Below are 16,733 nucleotides of genomic sequence, written 5' to 3' on the forward strand. Positions count from 1 at the left end.
GCAGGAGGTTTTTTGTTGTGTCATCTTTATCTCTGTAGGAACAGTTTGTTTCTGTAACCAGCAGATGGCAGAACCTTGTATTTCCTTGAAGCCTTTTTTTTTTCTCCACACAAAAGTATCACTGTAGTTCAGCTTGTTAATCAAACATACAAGCTGGGGGTAAGTTCACTGCTGAGTTAACAGCGAATTAAATACAGAGCAAACACCAGAACGTCAGTTACACGACAATGGCGCTTTTCACTGTACACAGAATAACCGCTTTCAAAATAACCCCGCCCATTCAACCTTGTAACCTGGCAACCACTACCTATTCTCTTTCTGATTGGTCACAATTGGAGCTTCCGCCATATTCAAACTCAGTCCATATCAGTTCGGGCACATACATTTCCCCCCGGTTTACATTTCATTCGTAAATATTTTGCAGCCTTGCTTGAAATGGAGGAGACCGACGAGACACAAGAGACGAGGAGTGCGCGGCCAAAGAGAGAGGCGAGCTGCAAGAGAAAGTCTGGTGCTTCCTCCCCCGAGAGCAACAACAACAGCCAGCGGTGAGAGAGGGAGAACATGGCGGCTAGCCAGACATGCTAACCCGGGTCTCGCTATATTTACTACAAACAGTATTTAACCTCATTTTAACTCTCACTTTTTTACTTCCTGCTATTCATACGTCTAGTTCTTCATCTTCTCTTGTATCATTTGCTTCTTGCTCATTTTCAGTTATTTTTTTTTTACATAATACGTATTATATTCTGTTTAAATGTGTTTCAAAGCCTGTAGCTTATCAGCTCTTCACATTTTTGTAAACATTTTTTTCTACTTATTTCTCATAATCAAAATTAAATACTTTAATTAATACTTAAAATTACAACTTTATTTTAGCATTTAGCTTATTTGTTTACAGCACATCTTTATTTTCTGTATAAAACCCATATCAAAAAGCGTTAAAAACAAAGAAAGAAAAAAAGGAAGTTGTACCAGTGCATACAATCAATACAAAGCATTAAACTGACTTTTTTAATCAAGGTTTTTATTTAGTTACCTACAATGAACAGCAGGTGCTCGTCAGGTGTCATTCCCTCGTGTCACCGCATGATGTCGCTGCATACACGGATATGATGCTTCAGCATAAAAAAATATATAAAAAAAATCATAGCAAAGCTTGTGTTAAGAGCCAGAGATGCACTATACTGTACTGACAAATGTATTTGCCCAAACCTGTTAACTATTGAATTCAGGTGTTTCAATTAATTCTTTGTTATCCCCAGTAAACGGCATTTATAATGCTTCAGCATACCAAGACATCTTGGATGATGCACTTGAACTTAGTGGAAGGGCCTTTTTAAAAATTTATTCCAACATGAAGCAAACACTATAAAGACATTAAGTTCGTCATAAGTTCACACTCTGAGGACAGCGCTATCCTCTCCTTCCGCAAGCTCACAGAAGCCCCTGATTGGCTGTAGACCCATGATTAATGTGGGAGCACTAAGTACCTCTTATCCCTCCCCTATGAGAGAGCTCGGCCAATCAGCTCTCTCCAGACCTCCGGCTGCGAGGGGTTACAGAGAGGGATCGAACTCCGAATGGCGCACTTTACCACTGCGCCATTGAAGGTTTGACTGGCCTTGAAAGCCCTGACCTTAACTTTATCGAGCACCTTTGGGATGAACTGGAACAGAGCTTGTGGGCCAGGCCTTCTCGTCCAACATAAGTGCCTGACCTCATAAATGCTCTACAGAATGAATGGGCACGAATTCCCACAAAATGTTCCAAGAAGAGTGAAGGCTATTATAGCAGCAAAAGGGGGACCAACTCCATATTGAAGTACAGTTTGGATACAGTGTCATTGAAGTTTGGCCAAATACTTTTGTCCATTTAGTGTGTAAACAGAGTTTACATTGGCACTGAAACTGAAAGCTTCCAAGTTTCATGCCAACCTTTTTACTCTTTCCCATGACCCCTTAATAAAGTATTGAATATTAAATCTAACTTTGGACATGGTAAGTTTAGGAAAATAAATTACACACCGTCCCAGAAGTCTCCATACACAGGGAATGGTCGGATCAAAGGTTTCCCAGTAGTAAGCAAAGCTACAGCACATTGCGACGCATTTGGAGTACACTTGTACTGTATGTATGAAACCAGAACATGTAAACACATGTCATCTCTTCACAAGAAAAGAGATGACTGCGTGCACACCACACACACACACACACACACACACACACACACAAAGCCGTACTATGCTATATAGATTATTCTTTAATAATGTTATGTACTGTATTTATCGTAGTGTGTATCGTAGTATAAATAACAAAGGTGTCAATAATATTGGTAAAAACGTAGTGAAATTTCAGCACAAGTTCCAGCACTCAAGAAACTAACGACCCATGAAGTGAAGTGAGGTTTTGAACTTTTGAACCCACCCAAAATGTAGCAGTTATGTACTTGTGTATTATAATTGAGGCATTGATTGTTACTGATCATGATTTTCTGAAAAAACATTTCATACAGTACCAGTGGCGGGCAGTCAATAAGGGGCGCTGGGGCGCCGCCCCCTTAAAGTTAGGCAGAGAAGAATGCTACTTTAACATGTAATTATTTAACATAATTTATTTTAATAATGAAAGTCATATAGTCACAATATTCCGCTTATTTCTTAATATAATTTATTTACAAAAAAAAAAAAAATCATTGTATTCATTTGTGTTTGTGTACGTGGGGCACCGGACAATCGAGTGTCTATGTAGGCACGTCAATTTTTGAAAAGCATGTGATTGGAGGCTGAGCTCTAATTGGATTTTTTCAAATCATCCAGCACTGTGCGCCCTGAACCCTCCCACTTCTGTTCTTAGCAAATCAATATATTTAAAAAAATATTTGGGCTCATGTGATTGGACCATTCTCATCGAGTCTTATTAACGGTCATCAGATTAATTATTTAATGTATTGAATAGTGATCAACGTGGAAGCCAGATAAAGATGAGAGACAATTCTGTGATTTCTTTGCTAAAATACTTCTTCGCAAGACGATCGGACGGAGAAAGAAAAAAAGTTAAAGAGCTTGGACCAGATCGACCTGATCTTTTAATTAAGCAGCAGTCAAGTGATCACGGTCGAGCTTACACTCGGTGCTTTTCCAGCACGTCTTATGGCAAGCAGAGCTGGCTAACTGGATGCGATATGAGTCATGCCTTTATTTTATACTAGTAGTAATGATGCTTAAACACCTGATAAATGGCTATTTACAGGCAATTAAGAGTTTAATTAAAATTTTGTTTGCGCCCCCCCCAACAAATTTTTTTTGCACCAGCCGTCACTGTACAGTACATTACATACAGTAGTGTACAGAAGTCGTGTGCCTCCCTCTTTTCTTTATATTGTGCTTCAAAATTGTTTTCTTCTTGGCTCTTGTTTTCTGTCCAGTCCCTGTACCTGACCAGTTCGTTAAGCCACACAGCGACCTATTAATCATTCAAGCATTAAAAAAAATCAAATTTTTATTATCAGGAGAAAATTCACCATATTGTTTATCATGTAAAACATATTTTATTTGACTAATTCTTTTACTCCCGTGAGAAACTTGTTTTATTCAGTTGACACTTATAAAAAAAGTTTTTAAATGAGTAAATCCAAATGTAGTTTTAAAGTTCTTAGGAAAACATCTTAGCTAGTTTTAATATCTAATAACAAAAACTGACTCTCGCCATGAATATAGCAGTAGAAGGGGGCATCTCGCTAAAGAGGGAGAGAAAGAAAAAACAAACCAGTGAGAGAGACAAGGCTTTACAGAGCAAGAGTAGCAGATGTATCTCAAGGCAGGGAATTTTAAATAATACACTCACTTTTCAGACGAATGAAATGGATTTAGACGCAGTGCTAAGGGGTTATCGTTTCTCATGAGACTAAAACTATAAAAATGTTTTGTTATTGTGTCTGGTCTGTTGCTATGGAGTAATCTGTGATTACAAACTGGTCAGAGCTTTAGATAAAAAAAAAAGGCTTTTCTCATACTGATGTGATCTTAATGACTAAGTACCCTGCTTGTTTGCGGAGTGCACTCCTTGGAAATGTCTATGCTGACTCCCCCTTGTCCCTCCCATCTCTTCATCCATACACTCGAGGCTTTTTTTCTGTGACGCAACCCCATTTTTATTTGACAGTTTATTTCTTAGAAATAAGGTCTTTTCTATAATCCCTATAACTTGCATTCTTGAGTCGTAGGCCGTCAATGTCGTTCGTGATCAGCTTTACTACCCAGTTCCAAGGACCTCTAGATGACAAATGTGTCCCACACATCATCGGATGTCATTCATACGCACAGAGACATACGTGGAAAAGATTAACGTGGGCTCTCCTTATTTATTACTTCACAGGAATTCTTAATGAAGTTTATTCGTATTGTGATTTGAGCTTGTCTTTCTGAGCGTGTCAGAAAAGGCCCGTGGCGTTTGTGTGGGAGTGAGGAGGATGATGTAAGCGGTAGACTGCGGGAAATATAGTATTGTTCTGATGCGTTGTCCCATTATCTCATGTCTTCAAGCATCTGTGGGAGGAAGGGTGGATGAGATTCGGAGAGGTGGGTTGTTGACCATTTCATCAACATTTACGTGGGTTTTTAAGGGTGAGTTCAAATGTCATTTATGGGAATAAGTGGATAAATTCTAAGTATGTTGACTAAATTATGAGAGAGAAAAAAGACATGACTGTGTCGAAGACCTCAATCGTCCTACACTGAACCCTGACCTCAACCCCACTGAGCACCTTCATGTGATATCACGTGACATCATCAGTGCCTGACTTCTCTAATGTTCTCTTGGCTAAATGATTACAAAACCCTGCAGACACACTTAAATCTAGTGAAACGCTCTTCATATGTGTGCTAGCTTATTATAACAGCAAAGGTAGACAACGTAGAAGCAGCACTTTTATGCTTCTCCTGATTTTGGTATTTTGAGACACAGAGGCAACTGTTGGCTACAACTCCTGACCCTCAGCAGTATTTTTACTACATGCTACACCCTTGACCCCCGGCTGTACTGAAAGAAAGCACACAGAACCAGCAGTGGAAGAAAGAGCTTTATTTATTTAGCCAAGAAAATCAGTCAAGAAGGAGCTTTTTATTTATTTAACTTTATCACCACGCATCCTTTTATCATATCATGTCTTAGCCTTTTTGTGGCATTAGTGGACACAAGAATGTTTTCCAAAAGAGATGTTTACTATGAGTAAAGCATCCCTCTAAAGCAATGACTTTATTTTTACTATATTTTTAGTATAACTACTATGTTTGCAGCTATGGTTTATATCCCAGATAGGTCACAAGGGTTGTGCCTATTTTACACCAGCACTTAGAGACCCCACCGGTTAACACCAGTCTCAGAGCTCAATTTCTTTTACTCATCATTCAACTGTGCTATTTTAGTTTATGCATGTGAGCTACCGCCAAGCTACACCTTACAAGAGAACAATAGAGCTGAGCAGCAAGCCTGGGAAGGGGCTCTTCTTTTATGAGGTCACAATAGGGAGAAAAATAGAATTGTATTATTTAAAGTCTGGCTAATAACACTTATAAAATGGGGAAAGGACAACAACAACAAAAACAACAACTTTTTCCCCCCCTCAACTTCTGAAAATGCCAAAAAAAAAAGTGTAATTTGCATAATAGGCTTTCTTTAATGTGATCCCGGAAACAACCTAAACATTTCTTACATCACCCAGGCCTGCAAACCCCTCACACACAGTTCGGGTTTGCTTGCTATTTCCTGCGATCATTCAGTAACCATAATCCGGCATTGATGTGGAAATTCCTCTAAACCTTCAGGCAATTTATAGCCCATTCTTCCATTTTTCTCTCACCCGTATCACATTCTCGTTCACTAATCCGCTCACCTATTATGCGACAGTGATCTGATCCCCACATCACACCTACTCTCATACACAAGATATGAGCTCACTTCTTTCCTAGTAACAATGTCGGGGAGTTTTGTAAGGATGATGCACAGCTACAGGTTTGTACAAGAGGCTTCAGTTGACCGGCTTGGGTTGTGGCCGCAGTATTTGTGAGGTAATGAAAAGCGCCTTCTTATTTCTGCTCCTCATGCACGATGCCTCAGGCCCCACTGTTTTCTTTTAGAGTCTTTCATGTACTTGCTTGTTGTAAGTGAAGGGGGGGAGTGCACCACCTTCATCATTGGAAGCACACAGTCTCAATCAACTTTTTAACACAACTGTGATAGGCTGTGAATTAGCACCGCGGCGATTAATAGTGCAGAGTAGCTCATATCTTTTTTTACACTTTTCAGGCTTTTAATTTTTACAATATTGAGGGATGAAATTTGATTGGCTCTCAGTGCCAGATATATATTCATTGGACTTCAGAGTCACAGAACCTTACATCATAAAACCACATGATGTAAGGTTATAGGCTAGGCGGCTACGTTTAAGACTAAAAAGAGGACCGACCGACCGAGCGAGCAAAGCTAAGGGGCATCGTCAAGCTCTAAAAGAGTTTTATAGACCACCCGGACTCTGTTAGCTATGACCACATTCCCTGTGTGCTGCAGTAACACATGGGTAAGAGAAGGGGACAGCAGCTGCAGAAAGGCAAGTGTGGTGTTCCAAAAGTATTAAAGCACTTGAAACAATTAACCTCAGAATGATAAGAATGCCTCAGTCCTTATGTGCTTTTTAAAAACGGGGGGGGCGACGACATGTCGAGTTACCCCTCTGTCCTTCTATCTAATCAAAGGGTAAATGCAGACAAAGGATAAATGACTAAATAATTTTAAAATGGATCAAGAGATGAAATACTTACCAGTGTCCTCATCCCTTCTTCTTTGTCAACATATAAAACAGGTATGTTTATTTGTTAGGAAGCATCGTTTCTTCAGAAAACTTTACAAAACCTTTCTTCAGATTTTATATTCACAATATATAAATATATATATCAGATTATATTCAGACGTCCCTCGTTTATCCTAAGAGATAAACATTATATCTTGTCTAAAACTGAGCAGTTTAATCTCAAGTACTGCCGATGCTGGGATTTAAAATTATGACCATCTGCTCAGTAGTTCAATGTCTTCACCACTGAGCTACCACAAGCCTATTAAATTTTAGGTCAAGGAAGCTTATAGAGGAACATAGAGAAATCTACAAAACATATTAATGAAGACTTTGATTTTAACACCGTAATCTGTAAAACATTCCATAATGTTCTAGTTATATATCTTATAAATACCTAGTTTCAATGCTAATTATATTTTAAGTAAATATTCTTATTAATTTAAATAGTCAACCCTGGTGCAAAGCTTTTATAGCAATAATAAAATAGTTTCTATGGTAAAGAGAGGGATGTGGAGAAACTACTGTTAAAAGGGGCAATATTTGTGTTAGTCTTTAAAGTACAGTTTATGTAGATAACTTGGATATACCACGGGAACATCTGAAAGATTGCAGAGGTTCCCGAGCACTAGCTGATACCTCTGATAAATAAATCAATGCATCCTGTGTGGTTGAAGTGATCCACTCAGATGCTCAGTGAGTGTTAACGCCATTCAGACTCATGCACTGCAGATAAGCTGATGAATACGGGAATGTCCCGGGGGGGGGTTCTCTCACCTGTGCGTCTGAAAAAAGGACTCGTTATCTGTGTCAACATGACCCCACACGCACAGTTGTTACCAGGCCCCAAATAAAGAAAGAGTGACACTGCTTTTTAACAAAGAGAGCACATGAGGAAGTAGTGCACAGGGTCCTCTGAATGACTGCAGAAGCAAGAGGATTTAGAGTTGGTGCCATCGCTTGCTTTGGGCAGCTTCGTTCCTCTCGGTCTGCTTTTGCAGCCATTAATAGGAGATGCAGCATCACAGGAAGCAGCGCTACACAAGGCTCGGGGTGTGGTACGTACACCATGTGTGTATGGGATACTGTATTGTAACCCGATGGCTCACTGGTAAAGTTAATTGGTTTAATTAGTGAGGTGTATATATTTAAATAGAGTTATAGGAATTGAAACTAGAGAAATACATATGCATAACTGGAGAGATGACAAATTCGTTAGCTAGGGTAAATCACAGGCTTAACAAAAGCTCCAGTCTGCAACTCTTGTTTTTGTAAGCTTTGAAACCTGACTAGCTTTAATAGTGGTAGCGAATAGTAGCAATAACATATGATGATCTAGTTCATGCCAAATTACGTTAGTGCCAAACTAGTACACTTATATGGCCAAAAATGTGTGGACTCTTAAGCCTGGATATGCTTTTTAAATGTCCTGTTCCAGATTTAGTCTCCCTTTGCTGTTATTATTAACTCTCCACTCTTATGTCGATTCAAAAAGGTTTTTTGGGTGTTGTGCTGTTCGATTCAGTAGTAATGACGTTTATTTTCTAATTTGTCTGAACCAGCTAGATTTTAAATGACTAAAAATGACAAATTATCTAAAACATTAAAATGTTGGGTAACTTGTTTTGTTTAAATGTTACATGCAAAGTGGTACTTATTTTCTGGTCCACTCTCCAGTCCAATAGGTGGTGGTAATGCACCGCCTATAATCAATAGATAAAGCAGTTATCTTAAAAAAATATATGGGTTTTTGCAGATTGTGTTTTCAAGTAAACCTGAGGTATTCATTTTTGTAATTCTTTTTGGGAATTTAACATTAAGATTACCTAAATAATTTACTAAAGTATGAGCTAATTTCGAATCGAAAACGGACAAACCCAAAAGTGGTTCAGTGGGATTCGGAGCAGATTCGGGCCTCTTAGATTTAATAAAGAGAGATTATATGACCATAAGACGATTGTGTGCCTTCAGCTCTGTAAGAACCACATGAGGCTGTGACGGTCTGATGTCATAAGCACAGTGTATATGAGTTCTGGCGAGGGAGATGACTAGGCCTGTTTGGACTGGATTAGTGTTACATGGATAGATGGGGTAATATAATTACTGGAATATCTCTAGGGGTTTAATTTTGACTAGTAATTTTATACTGTTTTTTTTTTTTTTATAATCCTAGTATGTGCGCCTGTCTGTAAAGACTATGCAGGATGAAATGACAAGTAGAAGGTGACTTGGGTAGCGGATGTCCTGTCTAAACATATATGGCTAACGATTCTGCTATGTGGTGTTGAAAAAGGTGTAATTTTTCCTTTTTTATTATAAAGGGCACTCTTATTTTCATTTCTCTTTCCCAAACTAAAACTAATGCAAATGTATGATGTTTAAAAGAGCTTTTGGGTGGCAGTAAATTGTTGACTATTATTGCACAGGTACAAACAACATACATGTTAGAGTCGTCTTGTGATCAAGCACCTCATGTACAGCCTCGCTGGCTTGTTTAACAAAATGTTCTCTATGACTTTTTTTATGTTCTAGAAATTAGTTATAAATTAACAGCAGTTTGTATTTTAATATTTGTTCTTATTTCATGATTTTGTTTGTCCTAGGCCTCCACTGAGAAGAGGAAGTTCCTTCTCCTTCCGTACACCCGGCCCTCAGTGGGACTTCACTTTGGTGAGTACACTATCTGTTTTCAGAAGACGTCGACATTTCCACTGAGGTATTTTTAGTGGATATAATCCTAGAATGCTAGAGGAGATGTTTTTGTGGATAAAGTGATCCACTTGTCATCCAACACCTTACAGGGCTTTTGGACAAAGAGAAGAGACTGTAAACTCTGTTAGGGAGTGTGTTTATGGGTTTGGCGCAAAGAGAACTGCTAATCTCTTCTCCTCCTGATGTAAACAGTGTCTCATAGTGTGTGTGTGTACGTTTGTGTTCGCCCACACATCTGGGGAACCTGTTTTGGAGTTCAGAGTGGCTCTTTCTGCCCTGACCTTTAACACTGGTGAACGTTCTGTTCTGTTCATCCTCACCCGCAGATCTTTCTTGGGTTTGCATAACTGTTTTTGCTGATATAGATTTAGATCCTTAGCTGTCTCTGTAACAGACTAAACCAGCCAGCTAGACATCATGTGTGTATGTTGTGTTAAGTTACCAGACTTTCTGATTCAAATGTTAGTATTTTTTTTACTAATGACGATAGATCAACTAGAAAGCTAGAAAATGCCAGTAAGTCATGTGGCTTTCTTAAGTCCGTTAGTCATTGGCTGTTTAAGCCACTTAATGAGTCTGTGGTTAATGAGCAATTGATAAGGATTACAATGAATTAGATATTGTCTAATGATATTTTTTATTTCCCAGGAATCCATATCAAGTTATATATCAATTCAGGTTTTATGACGAGACAGAATACAGTATGATGTATATCGTTACCCTGTTTGTTGCTCTTGAAGCCTTGTAGCTCTTATAAGATTCCAACAGGAACAAAAGGTTTAATTGTGCAAAAGGGATTAAATGTGGAGCTTAGAATAGAGAAAAAAAAATTAACTAAAAGGCTAACACTGAGTAGTTCCCTAAAACTGTGCTAAAACTAAATCCAGCTATTAAAAACGGACATATACTAAACACTAATAGAGACGTATAAAACAAGAATTCTGCAACATCTCTGATCCAGCCAATCAGAAAATGGGGTGGGGATGAGTGTCCTCCTGGACTGGAGTGTGGAGCAGAAAGTTGGCGTGGAAAAAAAGATTATCAATTTGTATGACACGTGTAATTTAAACAAGCAGCAATCTTTTAATTGTGTAAAGCTGCTCTACGAAAATGACTTGTTGAAAGCGCTATACAAATTTAATTTATTGAATTGAGTGCTTTTAGAAATTTTTAATGCTGCTTGTGACAAATAACACAAACATTAATGCTGTTGAAATTAGTCAAAATTAGTCAAAAAGTAAAAATCTAATTTAATTGACTCTTTTGATTAACATTTTAAATTTTTAATTCAGAAGTTATACTCGTGTATTGATATACCTTTCTTTCATTTTTACTGATAACGTGGCTAACTCTGCTATAGAAACCATTTCAGTGGGAAACTTTCTGACAAAAAAACTTTTATGTGGTGATCTCAGACAAGCACAGTGATGAAACACTGTAGTATGAAAAATCCTAGTAAGATTAGACTAAATACTTGAAACACTCTTGGAATGCTGCTTACCCAATCAGATTAATGCGCCACCACTAACTGATATAGTTATATAGTAAGATAGAATATTTTCCTGTTTATTGGAACCAAAAGATTTTCCAAGCATGTTTAACCCATTTTTATTTTCAAATTGTTCTTAGATTTAGTTGGCATCATTTATAGACATAATAATTTTGATAACTATGAGCTTCAAAAACCATAACAAAATGAAAGCATCACAAACCCCCTGGCTCTGCTTCACAGACCCCACTTTGAGTACAACGAGTATAAATATTATAAATTATTTTAAACTACAGCTTTATAAATGAGGAGATAAAATGTGAGTAAGAAATGTGCAAATTAACTTTGTACACATCTGCCACACGGCAATATTATATGCCACTTACTGACATTAGACATTCTGTTCTAATAACATACACAATTTTATTTTTATTTTTTCAAACAGCTTATGTAAAGCAAGTATATTACCTAAAACAAAACACGTTTTAAAAACAATTCATTTTCTGTCTCTTATTTTACATATCGCTGCACTTTACTCGTACAAGACTGCATGTTCTCTAATAAAACAAGGATTTCTGTACTTTTTCTGTCTTACTTTTAAAACACCAAATTACGTCTTTGCCTAAAATATAAATTAAGATTTTTAGTTGATTATTTTAATTGATTGATTCTTTCCAGGTAAAAAAAACTTTGAATATCAAGCAAATGTTGGCCATCGAGCCGAAAAACATGTCAGAATAGTCCTTATTATAACCTAATTCTAGACATCGACTGTACAAGCTAGTTCTGCAGGACACTACATTTGTTAGCTATACGTAAACTGTAAAACATAGTAACAATACCCTGCATTGCTCGTTACTGATGACAAGAAGTTCAGCGAGGTGGCTAATCAGAGCGGCACCTTCTCCTTGGCCTAGCAGCCCACCTTGCCTGTAATATTATACGGAAAACACTACATGATTTAGTAACCCTTTTTTTTTTTAAGGAAACATTTTTATCGTCAGTCTTCCATTATCATGATTGTAACTTCAGTATAATGGAAAATTAGTAAAGGTAAATAGCTATTTAGCATTCTGCAGTTTGAGGTCATTTTACTAGTCCACAACACCAGTGTAAGGCATAGAACACATGCTGGATTTGATACCTCTATTAGTGCTTTATTTCAACAGAATACACTACATATATACATTACATGTATACATTACATTGCTTAAACAAAGCAGGAGTAGCTTTGTTTTTTTTTTTTCTTATGTAACTTGCTATAACAAAAGCAACATTTTTTGTTGTCCAGTTGCTCCTCCCTATAACGACTGCTACATTAGGCAATAGACATGGTTAATCCTTTCATATGAACTTGAATGCCTGTGCGTGACTGCGGCCCAGATGCAGCAGATAAACATCTGATCCTACGATACCTCATGCTTTCCTTTGTCCTGGTCTGCCTCTCACCGTCAGAGGAGAATTTACAAAGCTCCCGTTCCTCCTGGATCAGTTAAGTGCTATTTGAAGTAAAAGTAAACCGGTGTCTGATTAAGAACAGAACGCAAGAGGCCCGATTAGAAAGAGAATAAAGAGGCCGGGTGAATTCCACTGTTTATGAAGGCCAAGTGAAACTCTAGCCATCATTCCTCTCAGGCGAATCAGAGGGAGAGGAAGGGAAGAGTGTTCTTCATCCTGTGCCAAATAATTGCCTTGATATAAAGGTATCCACTGCCCCCTTGTCCAAGAACACGCACACACATTAGCTCATCAGATGAACATATGGAGCTCATTAAGCTTCCAGTTGGCACTTCACCATCTCACCTTCAAAACCTTATGGAGGTAAAAGATGAACATGTTTCACGTACACACCCCTTACTTTTTTTTAAATATATACACACACACACGTCTGCCACAAGGTGATGTGGGGGGGTGTTTGATGTGGCTGCACTTCCATGGCCTGACTTACAGCAGGTTGGAAAGCCTCGGGACAAATAGAGAATAATGTGTTTTTACTGGTTTCCTCAGACAGTTTGTTTGAGAAATGGCCCTGGTGTGACTTCATGGGTTCTCCAGAGCTGTTCCAAACTAGACAAAAAAAACTTGACTTTTAAAATATGAGAAAAATTACAAGAGGATTTGCGGTCATTGACTGTCTTACACAAACAAGCTTCTCAATTTTCAAAAATTGCTAATTCCTGTCCTCCCAGCCAGCTTTCCTTATTAATATCACGCCGATCAGCCAGCAGTGGCTCTCGTATGGTTCTACCGAGAAGTTAGTCAACTACATCTTTTCTGCTCATGCTGCATCACAGTGCAGTGTAAACACCCGAAGGGAAGGAAAATCTGCCTTCTTTCATGCTCACAGATGCTCACAATTGACTGGTGTCGCTATGATTGACAGGAGCGAAAGGATAACACTGCTGTTTCCACCCAGAAAGCACGGCCAGTTTTTCTTCCTAAGCTAGGGTTTATGATTTCTTACATGATGAGACACAATGATCTTTGGCTTCCTGCTGATAGTGAGTTGGATTTAACTTCATCTCTACCTGACAAGACTGATGCAGCAGAATTTTAGTCCTTGGCACCCTCCAGTTCTCTTGTCCATATTTCATGCGAATATGTTGAAATCACATAGTTTGCTGACTTGCCACATGAATGCTGTAATGCTACTTCTGTGATAGATTTCTCATTAACATTTTAAAAATAGTGAAAGAGGGAAAGAAGCCCCTGCTCTTCTGCTTTTGGGAGCTATAATCTAAAACAAATTAGCTAAACGCATCACAAAACTTTTCAGTCTAAATATAATGTATATTATAAATGATGTGTGTGTTTATCAAAAATAAAGAATTTCAGATGTTTTCAGCAGTAGGATTCTAATTTAAACCCCCAATTGAAATGTTTTTTATATATACAGGATGATACCGACAGTTTTCCTATAGAGCAGTTTCCTTTTAATGAGCAGAGTTTAGTCTTAGCATAAATATTTTATTCAGAATTTCCACCTGCTAATGTGTTAGTGTTTTTTTTCCACCAAGTTCAGGTGAGTGGAAAATTGAAATGAAAACAAAAACAATGAGATCCTCTACATTTAGGGAGGGAAGGGATGTCGGACTATCTCCTGTCAGCAGATGTTGCTGTGAAAATCCCTCTCAGGCATGTTGTATATTCAGGCCACGGGGCACTCTCCACTGTTTTCCTTTCCATTTTAGTCTGGCAAGCCAAAGGCCTGATCATGCTTTATTTTGTTTCCGCAGTCTGCTCAGTGTATAACTGGTCTCTGTTTTGGTGAGGGTTCTTATTAGGGTCAGGTTAATGTTAGTTATGAAGACCATTTAAGGTTGGAGATGTGTTAAACATAGTTAGGCTACTTTGTAATAGTCCGTGAATTAAACTTCATGTATTTTCAGCATGCAGCACTAGTTCCAGCTTTTTGTCTGGTCTTAAGCAACCTATTGACCTTCACACAGACATCATCATCAACATGACTCCTGCCCATTACCCACATTCAACCCTGGTTTCTGTTTATTTGAACTGCAAATTACCTGCTTGTAATTCATCTAACCTGTGTCCTAAGTACAAAGTACGCCTGTTCATCAAAGACCTAATTGATTCTCTCTATTGTCTCTGAATGGGGATTTGTCTAAATGAGCAGGCCATTTATCTCATTAAACTACACTCACATTACAGAGCTGTTAAGAGTGAATGCTTAAGGTAGCCTAGTAGCTCTTAACCAGACCACTATTGCTGACAGCACTGATCTTTCAGGATTTTTGCATGAAAAATCTTAGAATTATATAATTTGCCATTGATATGTACTGCAGTTTAAAGTAAATACATAAATGCACAAAATTAGGCTGTTATAGAAATACCCTATTGAGATGACTAGTATAACCTGATGTTCACGTAGGTGAGGAACTAGTCACTCGTTACTGGTACTTTGTCTCTTGTATCGACTGCTGCTTTTCTGACTTGTGAGTTTGTTCCCATGAGAAATGACTAGCAAAAATATAAATGTTTGTATAGCGAACTAGTGGTATAAGATTGGCCCAAGGAATTCAATTTAATTCAATTCAATTTTATTTATATAGCGCTTTTAACAATGGTCATTGTCTCAAAGCAGCTTCACAAAAAAAATTAAACTTTTTTTTTTTTTTTTCTAGAAAAGAAAAGAAAATATTTGGAAGTGTGTATGTGTGAGAAAAATGTGTCTAGATAATAATGAAATGAATGAATGATAAATGAAATGTTTCTGATGAGCAAGCCAAGGGTGACGACGACAGTGGCAAGGAAAAACTCCCTGAGATAGGAAGAAACCTTGAGAGGAACCAGACTCAACAGGGAACCCATCCTCATCTGGGTGATAACAGATAGAAATAACATCATGTGTGTTGTGCAGGTGAAAGTTCAATATAACAGAAGTTGTGTAGATTCAGTTCAGCAGAGGGCAGATGGCGTCTGGATCACTGGAAGCACAGGAGCAGGATGGTAGCTCCAGCCATCATAAAGCAGAATTTAGCTGGAGCAGGTCCTTCTCAAGATGCCTTGGAAACCTCGCAGGGTTGGCCTTTGTCTACTAAATACCTCGGGATGGGTAGAGAAATACAGAAAAGATGGAGAGAATTAGCGTAGTTGCCATTCAGGATAGGTGTACTGGAGTATGAGGTTAAGCGTTAAGGAAGCGTTTAAGGCAGCCATTCGCACTCGTTGTTGAACAGTGTCATAGCGAATTTGCGTCAAATCAGTTTTAGACATGTAGTTAGAAATTATTGCTTTGTTGTTTCCTAGTGCAAAAGTAGGACAATAATTTAAAAAAATCGATGTAACTCACTGTTGGTCCATCAAGGTAGACGTTCACATAGCTTTTATTTTGGTAAATCTTATGTTCTTGAAATTTGATTTAAACGCCTTCAGTATCAAAATACTAGATGTGTACATCTACAAATTTCTGTCCTAGAACTTCTCCAATCAAATGCACATTACATTACAAAAGCTCTTAAGAACTAATGGAAGATGAAGTAGTCATTAAAATACAGTTTTTAAAAATGTGCAATACACTATGTATAGTTTATGTCTAAATTCCTGCATAAGATATCTCTGACTGCTTATTTATATTCATGTATAAACATATATACATCCTCATATTTATATTACTCTGCTATCTTTGTGGCTTAAACGGGACCTGGGTCCTAGTTTTGTACCAAACCATGGAAGTGTGCTGGTATGACACAGAATCCTTGAAGCTCACTCATTGAGCTCAGACCCACACATGGCATGGTGTTAATGCAGCACTCACAAATGGGTAATACAAGCTGTTCAGATCTGTACCTCGGACAAATGTAGAGTTATGGGCCTCTCCATTTGTGTGTTCTCGAAAGTTGAGGACAAGTCATGTCTTTTTCTTTATCAAGTTGCAAGCAGGTCTCCACTTAACCTGTCATGACTGCCATTTTTTCGTGTCTCAGGTTTGTAGAATGACTTCCTGTAGTGAATCAGGAGCATTCTCACACAATACAGGTTACACTTTTAACCTGCTGAGCCTCACCACACACACCTATACATTTACACGTGCATATGCTAAAGTCTCCTGGGGGTTAATGATGGCCTTCCTGAGTTTGATGGACCTCCGTGTGGGACATTGTAAACCACAGTACTGTGTGCTTTAAGCAGCCACCCAGCCTTCAGGCAACCACGTCTGAAGCAACAG

The 16,733-nt window shown here is 38.2% G+C and overlaps 1 protein-coding gene across 1 annotated transcript in view; it reads left to right on the forward strand.

The window, feature by feature from the left end:
- Positions 1 to 356: 356 nt before the first annotated feature.
- net1 (neuroepithelial cell transforming 1) overlaps positions 357 to 16,733 on the forward strand; it is a 28,670-nt gene continuing 12,293 nt past the window's right edge. The window contains exons 1-2 of the mRNA XM_053508552.1: positions 357 to 548; positions 9,450 to 9,516. Coding sequence (XP_053364527.1) covers positions 436 to 548; positions 9,450 to 9,516 — 180 coding nt within the window. The 5' untranslated portion in view covers positions 357 to 435. The remainder of the gene's footprint in view (positions 549 to 9,449; positions 9,517 to 16,733) is intronic.

This window comes from Clarias gariepinus, chromosome 12, assembly GCF_024256425.1.
Source record: "Clarias gariepinus isolate MV-2021 ecotype Netherlands chromosome 12, CGAR_prim_01v2, whole genome shotgun sequence".
In the NCBI taxonomy this organism is placed as follows: Eukaryota; Metazoa; Chordata; class Actinopteri; order Siluriformes; family Clariidae; genus Clarias; species Clarias gariepinus.